Consider the following 23,599-nt stretch of genomic DNA (forward strand, 5'->3'; position numbering starts at 1 on the left):
CTCAAAGGGTACGCTGCAGCGGTTCCCACGGTCTGCTATCTCCCTTGTATGATGAATTGACGAGAATTTTCACTATAAAGCTGTTTGTCTCATTGCAAAAGCCCTGGAAAAAGTTACATCTTGTTGAAGGAGGTGTAACTGGGTTTTTAACAGTGTACTGACTTCATAATTACTGCTAAATGCCCTTAGCAGCTCTGGAAAGTTAATATTATATTTGTAGAATTTCAAACCTCTCCACAAATGACTAAAAACTGCACATTTTAAAAAAAAACCTTTTTCTAAGTCTGTTCACATTTATTTTAGCTCCAACCTTAACATATTCATGTATTTATTTCAGTAGCTGAAATTTAAATTAAAAGCGAAGGATTTTAAGTGTTTTTAACTTCCTGCTGATTTGCTATGGATGGATACTTTAATTTGATTGGTTGCCTACCTGCTTGCTGACATCTCCCTGATGTAGTGCCAGGTTTAACTGCTGTGGCAAGAGGGAAAATTCCTGCCAGAGATTGCTAGATCGTTGTGGACAGCTTTCTTTCAGGTCAGCCGCAAGCATCCTTGTTTTGCCACTGACTGCAAAGTCCAGGTTATTGTCTTCAAGACAGGAGAGGAGGGGAAAGGCAAAAATCAGGGACAACAAAATGAAAATGTTTAGGGATATCTCATTAAAATGATGGCAAATCCAAATTAGTCTAGTTACTGGCTCTTTTGTTAACTTAACACTGTTCTTTGAAAAAGGCACTGTTAGGTATAAATTGAAATTTCAGTTCACCTGCTCAGCTGCCTCTTTCAAATCCATTTTTTCTTTGCCCACCAAAACAAAATTCTCTGCTGCCCAGCCCTGAACTTGTCTTTCTTCCATTTCTCACCTATCTCCCCTCATGTTCTCTGAAGCCTTCCCAACCTTCCACCATTACCTGTGGAATCCTCCAAAATATCTATCCTTGGATAGATTCATATTCAAGGGCAGAATCATTTGACGTAACCACTTCGAGTAGTTTCTGTTTCTGGAAAACAGTTAATAAGCTTGGAGGAGAGTTTTAAGTACTCAATTTTGTTGGTAACTATCAAAGATAGCAGATTAAGGATATCTCTAAATCAAAGCAAAAATTCTTTTTCTGGAAATAGGAGTAAATATTACCATTATAGTGTGTTGTACAGTCACCAAAACTGCAATTATATACGAACAGAAGATGCTGGAAAAACTCTGACAGCGTCTGTGGAGAGAGAAACAGAGCTGAAGAAGAGTTAACTCTGTTTCTCTCTCCACAGATGCTGTCAGACTTGCTGAGTTTTTCCAGCATTTTGTTTTATTTCAGATTTCCAGCATCTGCAGCATTTTGCTTTCATCTTAGTGTGCGATTATATAATTTGGCTTTGGAGACCGATAAATAAATACTGGTCAGTATTACATTGCAAGACACAAAGATTGCTAGAGCATTGTTACAGATGTAAAGACTCATATGAACATATGAATTAGGAGCAGTGGATGACCATTTAATCTCTCGAGCCTGATCGGCTTGTGGCCTCAACTCATCTTTCCTGTATGCCCCCTATAACCCTTGTTAATCAAGTATCTATCTAACTCAGCCATAATAATATTCAATGGCCCTACCTCTAACCCTGTCTGAGAAAAAGAATTCAGAGACTAGCCTCTGAGAGAAAAAAATTCTCTCCATCTCCGTCTTAATTAGGAAACCCCTTATTTTTAAACTGTGTCCGCTGGTTCTAGTCTCTCCCACCAGGGAAACATCCTCTCGGCAATCACCCTGTCAAGTCCGCTCAGGGTCTTGCATGTTTCAATATCATCTTTCATTCTTCTAAACACCTATGTATATAGGCCCAACCTTTCTTTCATAGAATAATCCCTCATTCCAGAAATCAGTCAAGTGAACCTCATTGAACTACTTCTAATGCAATTATATCCTTTCTTAAGTAAGGAGACCAGAACTGTGCAGAGTACCCCAGATGTGGTCTTACGAACACCCTGTACAACTTTAACAAAACCTCCCTACTTTAGTATTCAATTCCCCTTGCAATAAATGCCAACATTCCATTTGCCTTCCTAATCACTTGCTGTACCTGCATGCCAACTTTTTGTGATTCATGTACCAGGACACCCAGATCCCTCTGTACCACTGAGTTCTGCAATCTCTCCCCATTTAAATAATATAGTGCTTTTTATTCTTCCTGCCAATGTGTACAAGTTCACATTTTCCAATATCATACTCCATCTGCCAAGTTATTGCCCACCCACTTAACCTATCTATATCCTTTGCAGACTCGTGTCCTCATTACAACCTACTCTTTTAACTATCTTTGTTTCATCAGCAAATTTAGCAACCATACATTCTGTTCCTTCATCCAAATCATTGGTATAGATTGTAAATAGTTGAAGCCCCAGCACTGATACCTGTGGTATTCCACTAGTTACAGCTTGCCAACCTAAAAATGACCCATTTATCCCTACTCTCTTCTTCCTGTTAGCTAACCAATCCTCTAATCTTGCTAACATGTTATTCCTACACCATGAGCTTTATTTTGTGTAGTAACCTTTGATACTGCACCTTGCCAAATGCCTTTTAGAAATCCAAGTACACCACATGTACAGATTCCCCTTTATCCACATTGCTTGTTACTTCTTCAAAGAACTTTAATAAATTAGTCAAACGTAATTCCCCTTTCACAAAACCATATTGACTCTGCCTAATTGTATTTATATTTTCTAAGTGTCCTGCTACAACCTCCTTAATAATAGATTCCAGCATTTTCCCTATGACAGATGTTAATCTAACTGTCCTGTAGCTTCCTGCTTTTTGTCTCCCTCCTTTCTTCAATAAGAGAGGTTACATTCACTATTTTCCAATCTGAGGGACCTTTCCAGAATCTAGGGAATTTTTAAAAATTTAAACCTAGGCACCTGCTTTCTCCACAGCCACTTCTTTTAAGACCCTAGGATGCAGACCGTCAGGTCCTGGAGACTTGTCAGACTTTAGTTCTAATAGTTTCTCGGTACCCTTTCCCTGGTGATTGTAATTGTTTTGAGTTCCTCCCTCCCTTTCACCTCTTGAATTACAAGTATTTCTGGGATGTTATTTCTGCCTTCTACACCTGAAGACAGACACAAAATACCTGTTCAACACTTCTGCCATTTCTTTATTTCCCGTTATTAATTCCCTATTCTCACCCTCAAGAGGACCAACGCTCACTCCCTTTAGTTACTCTTTTCCTTTTTAAATACTTGTAGAAACTCAGAGGGCTGTAACTCTCTTAAGAACTTGTAGAGACTCAAGTAGCAATTTAGTATTATCAGGAAATAACAAGAGTGGGGTTTCATTTACAATACAAATTGAATCCTTCAAGTTTTTGGAAAGAACCTATTGCCAATTCAGTCAATACTGTGACTTCAAAAAGCAATACAGAAATAATCTTTAGTCTATCACAACCTCGTAAGTCAACAAAGCTAAGGTAACAGATTTTGTTACATCCCTGGAATATAATAATATCATTCTTCAAGAATCAGCTGCTTTTTTTATTTGTTCTAAAACAACATCTATTTCAGATTACATATAAACATGGTAGACAACAGATCTACACAATACCGTGCAAGCAGCCGAAAGCAATTCAATTGACAAGGGAGAACATTACATAGGCAGACTTTATTTTACATAACTTTCAAACTCATAACAATATACAGGTAAGAAAACTCCAAGTTATCCAAACAGCTAAAAGTAAATGTCTTCTAACAGCTTTACAGTACATTCAAAATAGATATGGACCTTCTCACCATACTAGTAGTGTAGTTAGTGGCATTTCTATTCATGGACCTTTTACATGTAGCAAACACAAAGAATATAAAACCAAGTGCTATGTATTTGGCTTCTTTTACCATTTAAGACCTATATTTTTTTTTTAATAATTATTGCACCTTTTATGTCCAGACACATAGTTAAGGCTGATGATTGTAAACTGACACACAGAGCACACAAGCCTATCTTTGCCACTAATATACTACATCAAAAATGATAGTCTACACGTAAACACAACCAGTGCTGATGCATAGGTTTAACTTGAATACCAGTGATGTTCTGCAACCATGTATATGATTCACACACACACACACAAGTCTGGCCTCTAAGCACAGCTTCCTTTGAATGTCGGTACAACTATGTTATTTAGTAGATTTCTCAGTCTTTGCCAATATTAGGAATATTGACATATACCCATTTAAATATATTTTACTATTACTTTCTATTGCTATAATATCACAGCAGAAGAAATGATTCCCCATTAGATATTGTCATTTTTTGCCATGATACTATGGGGTATTTAATCAGGGTGCAAGCCACAGGGCTTACAGTTTCAGAACATTAGTACTATTCACAATCCCAAAATGCAAATCTCTTCTTGCTATCCCAGAACTGCCTGCAGTTCTGAGATGATTACATGAAATAAATGATATACTGATTGGCAATGTGCATGGTCTGAGTGAGATAGCCGAAGTGGATTGTTCTATTATTGTAGCACTGGTGGATCTGGATCACATTATGAAGCACTGCACCACTTTTTGAGGATTCTGTTGCATTGTTCCTAAGACGACACAAGAACAAAGCTTTGGAAATGGAAACGTCTTGGTCTGACATTTACCCAAATATTTTTTGATTCTGTTCATTCTCAGAGAGCTTACGGCTTCCCTTCATAGGTCCATTTAAAATAGATATTATAAAGTTATCTTCATTCAAGTCCAAATCACGTGTTGCTATTATACAGTATTTGAGTCCAAAGACTCTGTGCTACAAATGTAGAGTAAAAATAAACAATCCAAAGTGAAAAGAAAGTATTGATTTGTCCAGAGGGCTTCTTTGTAACATTAGAATTGTTAGCTGTAATATTTTTCTGCATGCTTAATCTCTGCTGCGATTTCTCCTTTTCCAGAAAAGTAAACTTGCCTTTGCTGGAGGTCCCAAGAGCATGGGTACCTGGTTTCTGTGTGTAATTTTGATCTGGAAAAATAAAATGAGGAAATAGAGAAGCCTTAAACTCAGTATTGTCAATTAGTGCTTATTTTCATGTTCTACTTTTCACAGGTTAAGCATCAAGTTAAAACACAAGGTCACACTTATGAAGTAAAGTCATTAATTAGAATTTATGCAGAAAATGTTCCGTTCTCTTTCTCATCTAACCTGATTCTCTCATCCCCACATGTCCGTCCTTGGCCTGCTGCATTGTTCCAGTGACGCTCAACGTAAAATCTGGAGGAACAGCACCTCATCTTCCGACTAGGCACTTTACAGCCTTCCGGACTGAATATTGAGTTCAACAATTTTAGATCATGAGCTCTCTCCTCCATCCCCACCCCCTTTCTGATCCCCTCTTTTGTTTCTAATAATTTATATAGCTTTTTCTTTCCCCAACTATTTCCATTATTTTTAAATGTATTTCCATCCATTGTTTTATCTCTACCTTTTAGCCTTTTTCGATTCCTTCACCCCACCCCACCCCCACTAGGGCTATCTGTACCTTGCGTGTCCTGCTTTCTACCCTTAATTAGCACATTCCTTAGCTAATATCACCACCTTCAACACCTCTTTGTCCTTTTGTCTGTGACATCTTTTGGTTATCTCCACCTATCACTGGCCCTCTATCCGGCTCTACTTGTCCCCCCCCCACCCCCCCCCCCCCCCCCCCCACCCTTAAACCAGCTTATATTTCACCTCTCTTCTATTTTTACTTAGTTCTGCTGAAGGGTCATTCGGACTTGAAACATTAACTGTGCTCCTCTCCGCAGATGCTGCCAGACCTGCTGAGTTTTTCCAGGTATTTTTGTTTTTGTTTTGGATTTCCAGCATCCGCAGTTTTTTGCTTTTATCCCTCCATTCCAAATTGAGTTTGGATTTGAATAGGTAAAAAGTGAATGTGCAGATGAGAAGGACGGTGGAGCAAAGTTAATAATACAACAAAGGGAAGAACTGATTCATTTAGATACAGGAAGGCGTATATATTTCTGTGCACTAAAAGCATAGAAAATCTATAATAAAAACATAAGCTGGTGAAGTGGGTAGACACATGGCAGATGAAACTCAATGGAGAAAAGCATGAGACAATACATTTTGGTAGTTAGAATGATGAAAGGCAATACATGCTGAATGATACAATTTTAAAGCGAGTGCCAGAACAGAGCTGTTTGTGCACAAATCTTTGAAGGTGGCAGAACGGGTTAACAAAGCAGTTATTAAAACATATGGGATCCTGGGGATTTTATAAATAGAGGCAAAGTGTACAAAAGCCAACAAGCTAAACCTTTATAAAGCATTGGTTTGGCCTCAGTTAGATACTGTGTCCAATTCTGGGGATCACCTTTTAGGAAGAATGTGGAAGTTTTCAAAAGTGTGGAGAGATTATAGTTTCATGGATAGACTGGAGAAGCTGCACTTGTTCTACATGGACCAGAGAAAATTAAGAGAAAATTTGATTGGTGTGCTTAAAATCTTGAAGGGTAATAGTTTGAATAAATAAGGAGAAATGGTTTCCAACGGTAGAAGGCTCAATAACCACAATAACCAGACAGCACAGATTTAAGAGCCTGGATTTTCATGGAGAATCCATCTACCTTTAAGAAGTGGGGTGGGGAGAGGGGGTTTGGAGCCCATATTTGTAAGTCCCATTCCCAGTTCCAACAGATCCTATTTTCACCGATAGGAGAAAGGGGATGGGTGTGACACACATGACGGAAACTGAACTCCAGAGGACCATTTCAACTCGGTGCTGAGTTCAAACAGATCTCATTTTCACTGTAGCAGGACCCTTAACCAGCAGTGTGGGAGTCACACATTTTGAGAATAGCTGTAAAAGCTCTTGAAGGGCAGATAAGGGAACTGTCAGGCTCTGAAGTTATTTAAATCATCAGCCCTTTAAAACTTTAAAAAAATAGGCTGCCTGTGTCAGTGAGAGTTGAAACAGATCTTTGAGCAGTTAAAATGCTGTTTGTTGACATTATCCCAACAGCTGGCATTAGTAATGATTGGCTGCTTTCCACAAACTATCATTATCTCAGTAGGAGATCCTAAGTTCACAGTTTGACTGACAGCTCAAAGAGATAATAAAGGGTTTACTGACTTTGATGTGGGGTTACAAATACAAGTCTGTTTGTTTGTTTCTATAAAGAATTAAATACTTGAGGGGATTTAAATATTTTGAATGGACTTTCATGAATGGGATGTATTTTTTACTGAAGGACATGTTTTATTTCATCTCAACATGGCTCCTGAGGTCTGCCCATGGTGGATATTGGGTGAGTTGGTAGGGCAAGGGCAAATGGTAGTGGGAGAGTTGGCATGAGTTGTCATTAAGTTGGCATCAGGGCTATATGGGCCCATGGGGGTGGGGGGAGTGGGCCCATGGGGCATGGGCTAGCATGAAATGCATGGGTCGTTTGGGTGGGGGGCATGGGTTGGCATGGAGGGTATGAGGATCTATTTGGGTAGATGGGGGCATGGGCTGGCCTGAGATGGCATGGATCTGACAAGGGGAGTGATGGGGTGTGAGGGGATGTGAAGGGTAGAGAGCCTAATATTTAACAAAACAACTGGGACAAAGTCCCAGAGAATCAAGGTGGGCCTTTTAACCAGCCCACCTTGGTACTTGACAGCCCGTGGCCACCTCCAGTCTGCGTCCACCTCCAATCTGTGTCCAGGGGCAGCAGGCCTGAATCTATCCCGCTTCTGCACCCCGGAGCAAAGATCCTGCCATTTGGGTGCATTTCTTCCAAGGCGGACGCAGCAAGCCATGAGATTTCCTGAATCCCGCTACCTGACTCCAGAGCAAATATCTGGGCCAAAGTGTTTGGAAATGATTGGTTAGGATGTGGAATGCACTGTCTGGTGGGGTGGTGAATGCAGACTAACTAATCGCCTTTAAATAGAACTGGATAAATACGTGAAGGCAAAATATTTGCAGGGTTATGAAAAAAGAGCCGGCAGTGGGACTAACTGGGCTTTATAAATCGAGGTACAGAGTACAGAAGTTTTGATGAGCCTTTATAAAACACTGGCTCGCCCTCAACTGAAGTGTTGTGCCCAATTTGGGGAACTGCACTTTGGGAAGAATGTGAAGTCATTGGAGAGGGTGACGAAAAGGTTTATGAGAATGATTCCAGGGATGAGGGATTTCAGTTTGGTGGACAGATTGGAGAAGCTGTGGTTATTCTCCTTAGAGAAGGTTGAGGGGAGATTTGAAAGAGGTATTCAAAATCATGAGGGATCTGGACAGAATAGATAGAAACAGTTCCAGTTGGCGGAAGGGTTGAGAACCAGAGGATACTGATTTAAGTTGAATGGCAAAAGAACCAATAGAAGAAAACCATTTTTGCACAGCAAGTGGTTAGGATCTGGAATGCAATGCTCGAGAGTGTGATGGAGACGGATTCAGTTGTGACTTTCGTAAGGGGAGAGAGAAAATTTGCAGGACACTGGAGAAGATGAGTTCTTGCGGTGGGCTGGTAAAGACATAACAGGGCAAATGGTCTCCTGTGCAGTAACCATTCCACGATTCATTCTAGAACTGGATTGTTCATCAAAAGACTTGATGGGCTGAATGGCCTCCTTCTGTGCTGTATAATGCTAGGATTTTATTATACTGTATTCATTGCTCAATTTGCATGTCCAGAATTTCTGTTTTGATTCTTGATAATGCAATAATTGGTTTCCAATCACAGAAACTCAGATATTCCATTTCTGTTTTTCTCCAAAACCCGCACAATCTGAAAAGACAGTTTTTTAATTGCCTGTCTATTTGTGATTCAGTAAAATAAATCTGAATTGTTAGGTAGTAGTAAATAGGAAGGATAAAAAGCAAACAGATGTTGTCGCAATACTACGGCACTTCTGTTCCAACCATTTTCCTTTTATTCAGGGTTTGGTGGGATGTGAGGAGAGGTATTATTCCCAAAGGAAAGGAAATTACAACCAAGAAATATTTCCATGGCCCCCAACCACTATTCACTAAACTTTTTAATAAAAGGTAGCAGAAAGGGGGAGCTTCAACAACCTCTGTTGGGAACTCTGAACACACAAGTCAGTATTCCTGATTTGCGGCCTACACGATCTTCCACTGATCACTTTTGTGCTGCCATCACATGAAGCTCTGCGGTGGTAGCGCTAAACTCCTCAATGTGCTGCACATGGGGCGGTGGATTATGGGTTAATGCCCATGATTCCCCACATGGTGATTCCCGACCTTGAGTGTGCCAGTAAGGTGAGGCACTGAGCAGATGGTAAACTGCTTCCCCACACTCCAGGTCTGCTCCTGCACATGTTCTGGTGGTCAGATCCAGCCCAGATTTGGCAGAAGCCAAGGAACAGGTTGCTAGGACTGAGTGTAATCCAAAATGGGGGATTAAACATAACTATCTATTTCAAAGAAAAGGTGAAATGTTTAAGGAAAATTATTTTGCAGGTATTTACAAGACAAAAAAAAGCACTTTAATGAAAAGTGTCTTTCACTACTCAAAATAATAGGGTACATGACTTCAAATTTTTAAAGGGCTGTTGCTCAATTTTAATCACATTTATCATCTGTGGGGGTAACCAATAAATCCATGTTGGCAGTCTGCTGTGCAGCTAATTGTGCTTGTACCTTGTATTTTTATTTAAGTATGCTCTCCTAAACAAATATCTATTTTCTTAGATTTCATTTCAGTGATACTTGGCTTTTATTCTGTTCATAAGTCTTCTTGTACTTTGAGTACCTGTGACAAAAGAAATTGAAAGATCTTCCTGAAAAATCACTGGGATTATGTAAAGTTGAGATAGGGAAATAGTCACTTCTTACGTTCTCACTAATTTTCTCTCTTCCTAAAGGTACTGATTCTTTCTACTGTTCCAGTGACACTGATCTCCTACCCAAGTGACTATTGTTCAATAACCCTTGACAATGAGTGTTTACAAACTATTCAACTGTGGGCATAGCTAAGACTGGTTCTGCTTTCACCCGGGATCCAAACTAAAACACTAACAAATTACACTGATAATAATGTTGGGTCAAAATTCTGGAACTCCTTCCCTAACAGCACTGTGGTTCTACCTACACTACATGGACTGCAGTAGTTCAAGAAGGCAGCTCACCACCACCTCCTCAAGGGCAATTAAGGATGGGCAATAAAAGCTGGCCCAGCCAGTGATGCCCGCATCCCATAAATGAATAAAAAAAATTTGGGAGCAGGAAGCCTGGCTGACTTTCTCCTCCTTGACTCGGGGGTCAAATCTAGCTCTCCAAAGAGGCCCCACTAAGGAACCATACCCTAGGAAGTGGTTAACACTGAAGGAAAGAAAGAAGAAAATAACTTTCATTTATGGAAAGCCTTTCATATCCTCAGAATGTTCCACAGTGCTTCACAGTCAATTAATTCTAACCATTGTTCTTAAATAGACAAACACAGCAGTCAACTTGTGCACTGCAATATCTCATAAACAGTAAACAGAGCAAAAAATCAATTAATTTGCTTTTTGGTGGTGTTGCTTGAGGGAGGAATTTTGGTCAGGACACAGCAAAATTCCCTGTTTTTTTTCATAATCTACAATATTCAATAATCCTCAGCAAATTTTTATATCCACTTGACTGGACAAACCACAGTTAACATCTCGTCAGGAAGATGGTTCCTTTGACTGCATCATTCCCTCATCATTACACTGAAGAGTCAGCCTTGATGTCCTCAAATCCTGAAGTGGGGCTTGAATCTACAAACTAGGACTCAGTGACGAGCGTGCTACCAATTGATCTAAATTACTGCTTATAGAAGAAAACAAATGGAAAATGTAGAAAGAATGTTTTTGACAAGATATTTCATGATTGCCATTTAAGGTCAAAACAGAACTTCTTTTTAATCTCTAAGAGCTGAATTTTGAGTCCCCCGCTTGGGCTGGGGGTGGAGGTGTTCAGGAGCTGGTAGGTTGGTTCCTTGTCTTAATCTCACATCCAGACCATTTTTGCAGAAGCGGGATGAGGGCATGGCATGGCTGCTTGCCCACTGATGGCTGACTCACACATAAAGAATCTGTTGAGGCCAAATGGGAATCTCCAGTCAGTCTTCAGGTTCCCGCAGGCAGCAGGGACCATCTTAGGTGCCTGGGGCCTGTCTCCTGGTGGCGACTGGGGTGGGTGGGGGACTGGGGTGGGTGGGGGATGGAGGGGGGTGGGTACAGTGCTCCAGGCAGGCCCAGAGATTGCCTACCTGCCTGTGGGAGCAGCCATAAGCCACTCGATAAGAATGCTACCCTGCACCCCTCAACCCCCTGCCCCTGCCAGCCAAAAATGGCGGCCTGGCCTGCAAGATCCATTTTTTAATTGAAGATTTAGAAAGGTTGGAGAGATGTGAACAGTCCTCTCCTTTCCTTATCCGCTTTTGCACCCTGCTGCTGCTTTCAATATTCTCCACCTTTGATTCCTGCCCTTGAGAGAAATTCCTGCCCTGAAATGCAGCTGGTTTTACATTTGTGTTTATCTGGAGGTATTTTTAACTAAACATTAAATAACACAAAGGGGAGGCAATGCTGGCAATTATTATTAGTCACGCGATAGCACAACTACAGAAATAGGTAGAATTAACACTTACAGTACAAGGAGGCTGCATCCAGGGCTCCCCATCAATCTGCATAGGCAGCAGCTTGGTTGTTCTGTAAACAATTACATGCAGTTAACTCTGTATTTTGAAGGGTACTTTTCTGTGCCATGCAAATTTGTCAGGCTGACTAGTAATCAGATTAATGTTGATGTTGTGAGGTGGGAGGGTGGGGGTACATGGTGTTGCGTAGGGTTGAGTCAAAACTCGAATAGTATTGGCTCATTTGCACAATTTGTTCTGGAAGTCATGAGCAAACCAATATATTTGAAAAACTACCTGATAGTGACGCAGGAACACTGAGCCAGGCGTTTTCCAGCACTTTTCAGTCCGGTGTAAATCTGCCCCATCTCCATGGCACCTTCAAGGCCAACAACTTCAAGCAGCTGATCACTAAATTCTAAAAACAAATATAAAGATAAACTCAGCTTTTTCGAAGACATTGACTGTAAATCTGAAATTCCACACAGATGTATACACAAGCTGTGTTGAGTCATGACAAATGTTTCTTTATGATTGAAAAACACATCTTCCAACCATAGCTTCCACTTTGCTGCCCTGTTTGAAGCAATTTTATCACTAAATATATATAACTTCAAATATAAGTTTTACTGATCCATAAGGTTTTGTTCACTGATTTCTTTCTGTGCATTATACGGCTGCCTAAAAACAATGCACTACTTGTGCCATAATGCCAATATCACCAACATTTGATGTCACGGAATTATGCAACGTAGGTTCGATTGCAGTCCTGTGTTTTCTGTTCAGGAGGGAACAATCACTGGGATTATTACTGTTGTGGCTCTAATTCGTAGCTCGAAGTGAGTGTTTAGAAAGTAAAAGCAAGGTAGATTTGGGAGAAACAATTTGCACTGGTAGAAGGGTCAGTAACCAGGTTTATGATAATTAGCAAAAAATCCAGAACAAGGAGAATATTTTTCCATATCTACAGCATTTTGCTTTAGCTAGAAAGTAACATTGCTGGAGTAAATAACCTTGCTGCAATTTCGAACTTTTAATCAGAAGAATCATATCATTAATAGACCATGGAATGGTGCTGCAGAGTGCCACATTGCATTCAAGCAGCTAAGCAATGGCACTGGCTCACAGCCCTGGTTTAATGAAAGATGTGCTGTAATGCCAGCCAAAAAATGGAAATGCTTTGGCAGTTAGGGAAAAACAAGATGACAAGGAATTATATATTTGTGTCAAATTCCAATAGCAAACTACCATGTCATCTGCTTAACTAAAACTGCAAATTTCATCTCCCAACCATATGAAGCTCAGATAGATTCTGAGGGCCAGCGGAAAGCCATCGAAAATTCTAACATCTGCCTGTCCTATTGTGACAGACAGAGTCACTCTCCATCCTCTGTGAAGAGGTGAAGTTAATGAATGCTGTGTTTATTGAAAGGCTTTCTTTAAGCCAAGGTCAGATACCAAAAGAATCATTGAAATGCAATTACTTACAAAAGTTCCTCAAGACACAAAGGCAATTTCTGAGAAAACTGCTGCTCTCTGGCTCATCTGCTCAAACAGTCTCCATCAACCAGCGTTGAATAAGTAACAAACACTCTGCATACTTACATAAAGGAGCACAAGTTAGATCCTGATAACTATTTTCCAGGTATACCATTGTCAATTGTGCTGAAGTTCTAGGAGAAATAAGCTGCAATTTCTGACTTACAACAATATAAAATCAGGTTATCAGCTCAGTGTTTACATAGAATTTACAGCACGCCAACAGGCCATTCAGCACAACTGATTTATGTTTGTGTTACTGCTCCATCCACCCTACTTCATCTCACTGTATCAACAAATCCTTCTATTCCTTTCCTCCTCGTAATTGCATTTATGCTATCCATCTCAAGCACCCCATATGGTAATGAGTCCCATATTCTCACAGCCCTTGGAGTAAAGAAGTTTTTCTTGAATCCCATATTGGGTTTATTAGTGACTATCTTATATTTATGGCTCCTAGTTTTAGATTTCCCACAAATGGGAACATCTTCTCTACATCTACCCTATAAAATTCTTTCATTAATCGGGATGTTCAAGAGGCTAGAATTAGAGGAGCGCAGGCATGTAGGTTGGGTTTTAGCGCTGGAGGAGATTAGAGATTGAGATGGGGCAGGCCATGGAGAAACTTGGGAATAAGGATGAGAATTTTAAAGTTGAGGTTTGCTTAACTGGGACCAGTGTAGGTCAGGTGAGCTGGAGGGTGGGGGTGTCAGGTGAGCACAGGGGGGTGTCATGTGAACAGGAATTGCTGCAAATTGGACCCAGTCAACCTTGGATGGCCTTAAGTTTATGGATGATAGAATATAGGAGGCAGGCCAGCAGTGTATTAGAATAGTTAAGAAAATGCTTAGCCCAGAATCCTAAAAGGAGAAAAAACAATTGAAAGAAGTTTCTGAGGTAAGGATAGGATAAATGCCGTTTTTGTTACATTCTATTTCTATGAAAGAAAGAACTAGCATTTATATAACATCCTTCCACATCCTTAAGACATTCTAAGGCACCAGACTTGCAACAAATTACTTACACAATGTATTATTCACTATTGTTGTGCAAGCAAAGACAGTCGCCAATTTCCATACAGCAAATTTCTACAAATAGTAAATGAAATGAATGATTGACTTTTGGTGATGGCTGAGGTAGGAATGCCAGCCAGAACATTGAAAGAGCTCTTTGCTTTTCTTTAAACCGTGCCATGGGATCTTTAACAATCGTGAACAGGCAGACAGGGCTTTGGTTTAACATTTCATTCACAGGATGTGCAGTTCGGTGTATGTGAGCCCCTGGATTTCACTCCGGAGCGGGCTGATTGCAGACATAGAGAAAATGTTCCTACTTGTGGGGGAATCCAAAGCTAGGGTCAGACTAATAATCACAAATAAACACAGTCAGAATTCAGGTGAAACTTCCTTCTTCAAGGAGTGGTGACAATATGGAACTTGCAACTATATGGAGGTATGGGAGCATCATGTTACGATACCTGACTATCAAATCACAGGCCTGGGCTAATGCTCAGGAAACTTGAGTTCAAATCCCTCCACATGGCAACTGAAGAAATTTAAATTCAGATGATCAATAAATCTGGAATAAAAAGTATCAGTAATGGTGACCATGAAACTATGGGCTTGTTGCAAAAACCTACCTTGTTCACTAAAGCCCTTTAAGGAAGGAAATCTGCCATCCTTATCCAGTCTGGCCTATAAGTGACTATAGATCTACAGCACTGTGGTTGCCTCTTAACTGTCCTCTAAAGTCGCCTAGCAAGCCAGATAGTTGTATTCAAGAAGACAGCTCAGCTCACGACCACCTTCTCGAGGCAATTAGGGATAGGCAATAAATGTTGTGCTTGACAGCAGCTCCCACATGCTCATAGAGTCACAGAGGTCTACAGCACGGAAAAAGGCCCTTTGGCCCATCGAGTCTGCATCAGTCAAACAAATACCTAACTATTCTAATTCCATTTTCCAGCACTAGGTCCATAGCCTTGTATGCCGCGGCATTGCAAGTGCACATCCAAATACTTCTTAAATGTTATGAGGGTTTCTGCCTTTACCACCCTTTCAGGCAGTGAGTTTCAGATTCCCACCACCCACTGGGTGAAAAAATTCTTCGCCACATCCCCTCTAACCCTCCTGCCCCTTACCTTAAATTTATGCCCCCTGGTTATTGATCCCTCCACCAAGGGGAAAAGCTCCTTCCTGTCTACCCTATCTATGCCCCTCATAATTTTATACACCTCAACCATGTCCCCCCTCAATCTCCTCTGCTCCAAGGAAAATAACCCCAGTCTATCCAATCTCTCCTCACAACTAAAACTTTCCAGCCCAGGCAATATCCTGATAAACGTCCTCTGCACTCTCTCCAGTGCAATCACATCCTTCCTATAATGCGGATTCTAGAACTGCACGCAATACTCTAGCTGTGGCCTAACCAGCATTTTATACAGTTTCAGCATAACCTCCGTGCTCTTATATTCTATGCCTCAGCTAATAAAGGCAAGTATCCCATTTGCCTTCTTAACCACCTTATCTACCTGTCCCGCTACCTTAAGGGACCGGTGGACGTGCACACCCTCTGATCCTCGGTACTTCCCAGGGTCCTACCATTCATCGTGCATTCATATGCCTTGTTTATCCTGCCCAAGTGCATCACCGCACACTTATCTGGATTAAATTCCATTTGCCACTGATCAGCCCATCTGACCAGCCTGTCAATATCCTCCTGTAATCTAAGGCTATCTTCCTCACTATTACCACCCTACCAATTTTCGTGTTAACGATCAACCCTCCTACATTCAAGTCTAAATCATTTATATATACCACAAACAGCAAGGGACCCAACACCGATCCCTGTGGAACCCCACTGGACACAGGCATCCAATCACAAAAACACCTCTCGACCATCACCCTCTGCTTCCTGCCACTCAGCCAATTCTGGATCCAATTTGCCAAATTGCCTTGGATCCCATGGGCTCTTACCTTCGTTATCAGTCTCCCATGTGGGACCTTATCAAAAGCCTTGCTGAAGTCCAAGTAGACTACGTCAAATGCATTGCCCTCATCTACACACCTGGTCACCTCTTTGAAAAATTCAATCAAATTGGTCAGACATGACCTCCTCTTAACAAAACCATACTGACTGTCCTTGATTAATCCTTGCCTCTCCAAGACTAATTCTGTCCCTCAGAATTGCTTCCAATAGTTTCCCCACCACTGATGTTAGACTGACTGACCTGTAGTTCCCTGGTTTATCCCTTCCACCCTTCTTGAATAACGGTACCACATTGGCTGTCCTCCAGTCCTCTGGCACCTCTCCTGTGGCCAGAGAGGCATTGACATTTATTGCCTGTGCCCCTATCTCCTCCTTTGCCTCACTCAACAGCCTGGGATACATTTCATCCAGGCCTGGAGATTTATCTATTTTTAAGCCTGCCAGACCACTTAGAACCTCCCCTTTTCCTATGCTAATTTCTTTAACTATATCACAGTCCTTCTGCCTGATTTCCATACACACGTCGTCTCTCTCACTTGTGAACACTGACACAAAGCATTCATTTAGAACCCTACCTATGTCTTCCGGCTCCCCTCACAAATTACCACTATGGTCCTTAATGGGCCCTACTCTTTCCCTAGTTATTCTCTTACTCTTAATGTACTTTAAAATAACTTTGGATTTTCCTTTATTTTACCTGGCAATGTGTTTTCATGCCTCCTTTTTGCTTTCTTAATTTCCTTTTTAAGTTCCACCCAACACATTCTATATTCCTCTAGGGCTTCCACTGTTTTGAGCCCTCAGTATCTGCCATAAGCCTCCACTTTTCTCTTTATCCAATCATATATCCCTCGACATCAGGGCCCCCTGGATTTGTTGGTCGCACCCTTTATCTTTGCTGGAATATGTTGGCCCTGTACTCTCCCTATTTCCTTCTTGAATGAGTCCCACTGCTTTGATGCAGATTTACCTAAAAGTAGCTGCTCCCAGTCCACTCTGGCCAAATCACATCTGATCTTATTAAAGTTGGCCTTCCCCCAATTTAGAACTCTTGTCCTTTTCCATAACAACCTTGAATCTAACCGAGTTATGGATCACTATGTGCAAAATGTTCCCCCACTGATATCTCTACCACTTGCCCGGCTTCATTCCCTAAAATTAAGTCCAGGACTGCCCCCTCTCTTGTAGGACCTTCTACGTACTGGCTTAAAGAGCTCTTCAGGATGCATTTTAAGAATCATGCTCCCTCTAAACCTATCACACTATGGCTAACCCAGTTAATGTTGGGGAAGTTGAAATCTCCCACTATTACTACCCTATTATTTTTACACTTATCTGAAATTTGCCGACATATCTGCTCTTCTATTTTTCTCTGACTTTTTTGGTCTTCAGTTCTACCCATATGGCTATTTGAGGAGCCTTCTAAGATGTCATCCCTCCTTACTGCTGTAATTAATTCCTTGATCAATATTGTGATACCCCCTCCTATTTTACCTCCTTCCCTGTCTCAACTGAAGACACTATATCCTGGAATATTGAGCTGCCTATCCTGCCCCTCTCTCAACCATGTCTCTGTGACAACAATGGCATCATTCTTCCATGTGTTAATTTGTGCCCTCAACTCATTTGCCTTATTCGTCAGATTCCTTGCATTAAAATAAATGCCATCCAACCTTGTCAAACTGCCTTGAGCCTTAACCGGCCTTTAATACCTATGCCTTCCAGACTCACGTGCTCTCTCTTCTAATTTTGGCTGTGCATCTCCCACTGCTGACCTTCCTCTCAGGATCTCATCCCCCTGCCAAGTTAGTTTAAACCCTCCCCAACAGCACTAGCAAACCTCCCCACAAGGATGTTGGTCCCATTTCAGTTCAGATGCAATCCGTCCGCCTTGTATGGGTCCCACTGCCCACAGAAATGGTCCCAATGTCCCAGAAATCTAAGGCCCTCCTTCCTGCACCATCTCTCCAGCCACACATTCATCTGGACTAACCTCCTATTTCTATACTCACTATCGCATGGCACCGGAAGCAATCCAGAGATTACTACCTTTGAGGTCCTGTTTTTAATATGCCTCCTAGCTCTCTAAATTCTGCTTGCAGGACCTCATCCCTCTTTCTACCTATGTTGTTGGTATCAATATGTACCATGATCTCTGTCTGTTTGCCCTCCCCCTTTAGAATGCTTTGCAGCCGTTCAGTGACATCCTTGACCCTGGCACCAGGGAGGCAACATACCATCCTGGAGTCACATCTACGGCCGCAGAAATGCCTGTCTGTTCCCCTTACTACCAAGTTTCCTACCATTATTGCTCTTCCCCTCTTTTTCCTCCCCTACTATGCAGCCCCTACTCAGTGCCATGAGCATGGCTGCACTCCCCAGAGCAGCCATCACTCTCACCGGTTTCCAATACAAAAAAACGGTTCTCGAGTGAGATGCACCCTGAGGATTTCCTGACTACCTGCCTGACACCTTTCTTCTGACTGATGGTCACCCATTCCCTCTTTGTCTGCACTTCCATAAACTGTAGGGTGACCACGTCTAAAAACGTGCTATCCATAAAACTCTCAGCCTCGCGGATGCACCTCAGTGTTTCCAGCTGCTGCTCAAACTCCGAAACTCGGAGCTTAAGTAGCTGCAGCTGGTGTTACTTCCTGCACACGTGGTCGGTCAGAACACAAGGAGCGTCTAGGACTTCCCACATGTTGCTGGCGGTACACAACATGGGACTGAACTGCCCTGCCATGCCTCTAGTTGAAAAAAACCCTTATTTTAAGTTAAATATGGTAAAAAAAGTTAAATTATTTATGTACTTTAAATAAAAACTAGAACTCTTACTTTTCCTTATCTTAATCTATTTTAAATTGGAGAAAAACTGGAGAAATGAATAAAAATAAAACATGGAGCAACATTAAGACAAATAGCATAGATGCATTTATTGGGAAGCTAGATAAGCGCATGAAGAAGAAAAGATGGTATTAATGGCAAGATGGGAGGAGACTTAGGTGGAGCATAACACCAGCATAGACCAGTTGGGCTGAAAGGCCTCTTTTGAGCAGTGATTTCTATGAAATGACTTCCTCCTCCTTAATCCAGAGCATTGAAGTTAATTATAATGCCACTACCTAATCTGTATTATTCAGTTATTCATTGAATCAATTCAGCGAACCATCATGGGAGCAAACAGCACTTAACAGCAATGCACCACTACCTCAGTACCCTCTGAAATGCCAGCCTTAATGTATTCTAGAGTATGTAATGATAGAAATGGTGTGGACTGTTACCGTGCCACTATGGAATAGAGGCAGGTTAGCCTTTCCGATTACCCCAAGACTCTTTCACAATATTATACTGCATTTGTTGAGCGCTGCAGTTACTTTGTTGTTAAAGTTAAAACCATCTGGGCTGATGATGCGAACAGATTATTAGAGACACACTTGGGAATGTAAACAAGGCACTCATTCAGGAGTTGCCAAAAGCATTAGTTAGTCAGGAAGCAAATAACTATTTTATATATTCCTTTGGGGGGGGTGGAAATCAAATGTTTTGATTTCTCACAGCATACATAACTTTAACAAACAGTGTTTGCTAGATTTGGACAAAGTTTATGAAATAGAGCTTTTAGTTTATTCTCTTCCTTGTGAATTTTCTCCCCTCTTTCTCTCAAGGGTGTTGACTCCTGGGTGGATATGGGTTCACAGGTACCAACTGTATTCTGGTATTCCATCCAAATGGACATTATTCACGAGAGCCTTGACAGTAAATGTTGGCAGGCTATTCACCATTACAGCTGAGCCTGATCCTATCCTCATCCAACTCCCATAAGTGTAAACTAGTAGCAGGCAAGCCATTGGGTTTCACTCAGAAGCACAAACTCTGGTTGTTTTCCCCCTCGTTAATCCAGTGCACTGGGCATTTGTAGCTGCCACTACCCAACACCCAGGATTAGGTCAGCCAACAGTGCAGTTACTGCACTGTGTCAACTCGCAGACACTTCCTCCTACCTCTCCCTGGACCATGACCCCACCACTGAACATCAAGCCATTGTTTCCAGGACTGTCACTGACCTCATCTCCTCTGGGGATCTCCCTCCCACAGCTTCCAACCTGCTAGTCGCCCAACCTCGGACGGCCCGCTTCTATCTCCTACCCAAAATCCACAAACAGAACTGCCCTGGTAGACCAATCGTCTTAGCTTGCTCCTGCCCCACAGAACTCATTTCTCGTTATCTTGACTCCCTTCTCTCTCCCCTTGTCCAGTCCCTTCCCACCTACATCCGTGATTCCTCTGACACCTTACGTCACATCAACAATTTCCAGTTCCCTGGCCCCAACCGCTTCCTCTTCACCATGGACGTCCAATCCCTCTACACCTCCATCCCCCACCAGGATGGTCTGAGGGCCCTTAGCTTCTTCCTCGAACAGAGGCCCGAACAATCCCCATCCCACCACTACTCTCCTCCGTCTGGCTGAACTTGTTCTCACGCTGAACAATTTCTCCTTCAACTCCTCTCACTTCCTCCAAATAAAAGGTGTGGCTATGGGTACCCGCATGGGCCCCAGCTATGCCTGTCTCTTTATGGGGTATGTGGAACATTCCTTGTTGCAGTCCTACTCCGGCCCCCTTCCACAACTCTTTCTCCGGTACATCGATGATTACTTCGGTGCCGCTTCATGCTCTCGTCGGGACTTGGAAAAATTTATTAATTTTGCTTCCAATCTCCACCCCTCCATCATTTTCACGTGGTCCATCTCTGACACTTCCCTTCCCTTCCTTGACCTCTCTGTCTCAATCTCTGGTGATAGACTGTCCACCAATATCCATTACAAACCCACCGACTCCCACAGCTATCTCGACTACAGCTCCTCACACCCCGCTTCCTGTAAGGACTCCATCCCATTCTCTCAGTTCCTTCGCCTCCGTCGCATCTGTTCCGATGATGCTACATTCAAAAACAGTTCCTCTGACATGTCCTCCTTCTTCCTTAACCGAGGTTTTCCACCCACGGTCGTTGACAGGGCCCTCAACCGTGTCCGGCCCATCTCCCGTGCATCCGCCCTCACGCCTTCTCCTCCCTCCCAGAAACATGATAGGGTCCCCCTTGTCCTCACTTATCACCCCACCAGCCTCCGCATTCAAAGGATCATCTTCCGCCATTTCCGCCAACTCCAGCATGATGCCACCACCAAACACATCTTCCCTTCACCCCCCTTATCGGCATTCCGTAGAGATCGGTCCCTCCGGGACACCCTGGTCCACTCCTCCATCACCCCCTACTCCTCAACCCCCTCCTATGGCACCACCCCATGCCCATGCAAAAGATGCAACACCTGCCCCTTCACTTCCTCTCTCCTCACTGTCCAAGGACCCAAACACTCCTTTCAAGTGAAGCAGCATTTCACTTGCATTTCCCCCAACTTAGTCTACTGCATTCGTTGCTCCCAATGTGGTCTCCTCTACATTGGAGAGACCAAACGTAAACTGGGCGAATGCTTTGCAGAACACCTGCGGTCTGTCCGCAAGAATGACCCAAACCTCCCTGTCGCTTGCCATTTTAACACTCCACCCTGCTCTCTTGCCCACATGTCTGTCCTTGGCTTGCTGCATTGTTCCAGTGAAGCCCAACGCAAACTGGAGGAACAACACCTCATCTTCCGACTAGGGACTTTACAGCCTTCCGGACTGAATATTGAATTCAACAACTTTAGGTCGTAAGCTCCCTCCCCCATCCCCACCCCCTTTCTGTTTCCCCCTTCCTTTTTTTTTCCAATAAATTATAAAGATTTTCCTTTTCCCACCTATTTCCATTATATAAAAAAAAACCCCACTAGAGCTATACCTTGAGTGCCCTACCATCCATTCTTAATTAGCACATTCGTTTAGATAATATCACCAACTTTAACACCTATGTGTTCTTTTGTTCTATTGTTGTTGACATCTTTTGATGATCTGCTTCTATCACTGCTTGTTTGTCCCTACGACCACACCCCCCCTCCACCTCTCTCTCTCTCTATCTCTCCGTCCCCCACACACACACCTTAAACCAGCTTATATTTCAACTCTTTCTTGGACTCGAACTCAAGTTCTGTCGAAGGGTCATGAGGACTCGAAACGTCAACTCTTTTCTTCTCCGCCGATGCTGCCAGACCTGCTGAGTTTTTCCAGGTAATTCTGTTTTTGTTTTGGGTTTCCAGCATCTGCAGTTTTTTTGTTTTTTTTTTATATATATATATATATATATATTAGTGCAGTTTGAGAACCGAATGTGGTTCCTTTCTGATCTACATACCTTTGCTACTTGCTTGATCATTTCTGTGTGGGCATCAAGAGACTTTTTCAGCATTTACAGGCTAACATCTAAGTAATGACATATGCTGTACCTATGCCAATGACAGACAATAGGATCTGGTAAGTATCTTGGCACACTGTCTTAGCCTTACTGCAGTAATGAATTCCCAAGAAGCTTTCGTCCAAAGTCTGCTGACCTTGAAAAATTACAAGCGGGACCTAGATGTCCTGCCCCCATTTCTGACACATCCAGTTTTTGCCAGAAGGGGAAAAGGGGCAGGGTGGATGAGATTTGAATTAAGTGTCATGGTCTGAATATTTTTAAATGCTCCGCTCTTTAAATGTTAAAATAATAGGCAGCAGTTGTTATGGAGAGTTAAAAAAAGCCTTTGCTGGACTCTTTTCATTGACAGGCTTAGGTTATAAAATAAAGTAGCATCTGGTTGTGCAGTTGCACTAGAGGTCTTTCTTGCCATTTCCTAAGGGTTATCATTATGTCATTATGAATGCTTGGTTGAGTTTCAAAAACTACAATTACTTCAGCAGGAGGTTCTGAGTTCACAGTATGACTGACATTTTAAAACAGGCTTGTCCAACATTTTCATACTTCAATTTTTCTCACACTCAGTGAGGTGGGGGAGGGGGTGGTGTTGAGCAAATTCAGAAATATGAGGTTTGGCACAACATTAAATATGAATTTTTTAAAAATGCTGGTGTATGAAAAGAAGCAACTTGTTAAGCAAAAATATTCACAACAATAAATTGATAAATAAAAAAATGAGTAATCAATAAAGACGACCACTAGAATGTGAAAGGATGAGAGTGTGTGTGCCCAGCTCACTCCCAGTCTCGGTGCTCACTCACCCACCCTCACCTACTATGAGAGAGGTGAGAATGCTGATGTGTGGGGATGAGGGTGAATGAGAATCCTGAGAAGGGGAGTGAGCTAGACAGACACATACACTCACCCTCCACTCGTACACATTCACCCTCCACTTGCACACACACACACACACTCACTCCTCGTGCGCGCGCACACACTCGCTCATTCCTCACACGTGCACACGCACATGCTCACTCCTCACGTGCGCGCACACGCTCACTCCTCACGCACGCTTACACACATGCTCACTCCTCACACGCGCGTGCACACTCAACCCTCCCCACCCCCGCACACTCAACCCTCCCCAC

General features: G+C 42.3%; 1 protein-coding gene across 9 annotated transcripts in view; it reads right to left on the reverse strand.

Moving 5' to 3' along the window:
• Positions 1–3,511: 3,511 nt before the first annotated feature.
• LOC121284866 (diacylglycerol kinase beta) overlaps positions 3,512–23,599 on the reverse strand; it is a 695,944-nt gene continuing 675,856 nt past the window's right edge. For all 9 annotated transcript variants that reach the window (XM_041200699.1, XM_041200700.1, XM_041200703.1 and 6 more), the window contains 3 exons: positions 11,891–12,011; positions 11,606–11,666; positions 3,512–5,000 (listed from right to left, as the gene is read on the reverse strand). In XM_041200699.1, coding sequence (XP_041056633.1) covers positions 4,902–5,000; positions 11,606–11,666; positions 11,891–12,011 — 281 coding nt within the window. In that variant the 3' untranslated portion in view covers positions 3,512–4,901. The remainder of the gene's footprint in view (positions 5,001–11,605; positions 11,667–11,890; positions 12,012–23,599) is intronic.

Source organism: Carcharodon carcharias, chromosome 12 (genome assembly GCF_017639515.1).
Source record: "Carcharodon carcharias isolate sCarCar2 chromosome 12, sCarCar2.pri, whole genome shotgun sequence".
Lineage (NCBI taxonomy): Eukaryota > Metazoa > Chordata > Chondrichthyes > Lamniformes > Lamnidae > Carcharodon > Carcharodon carcharias.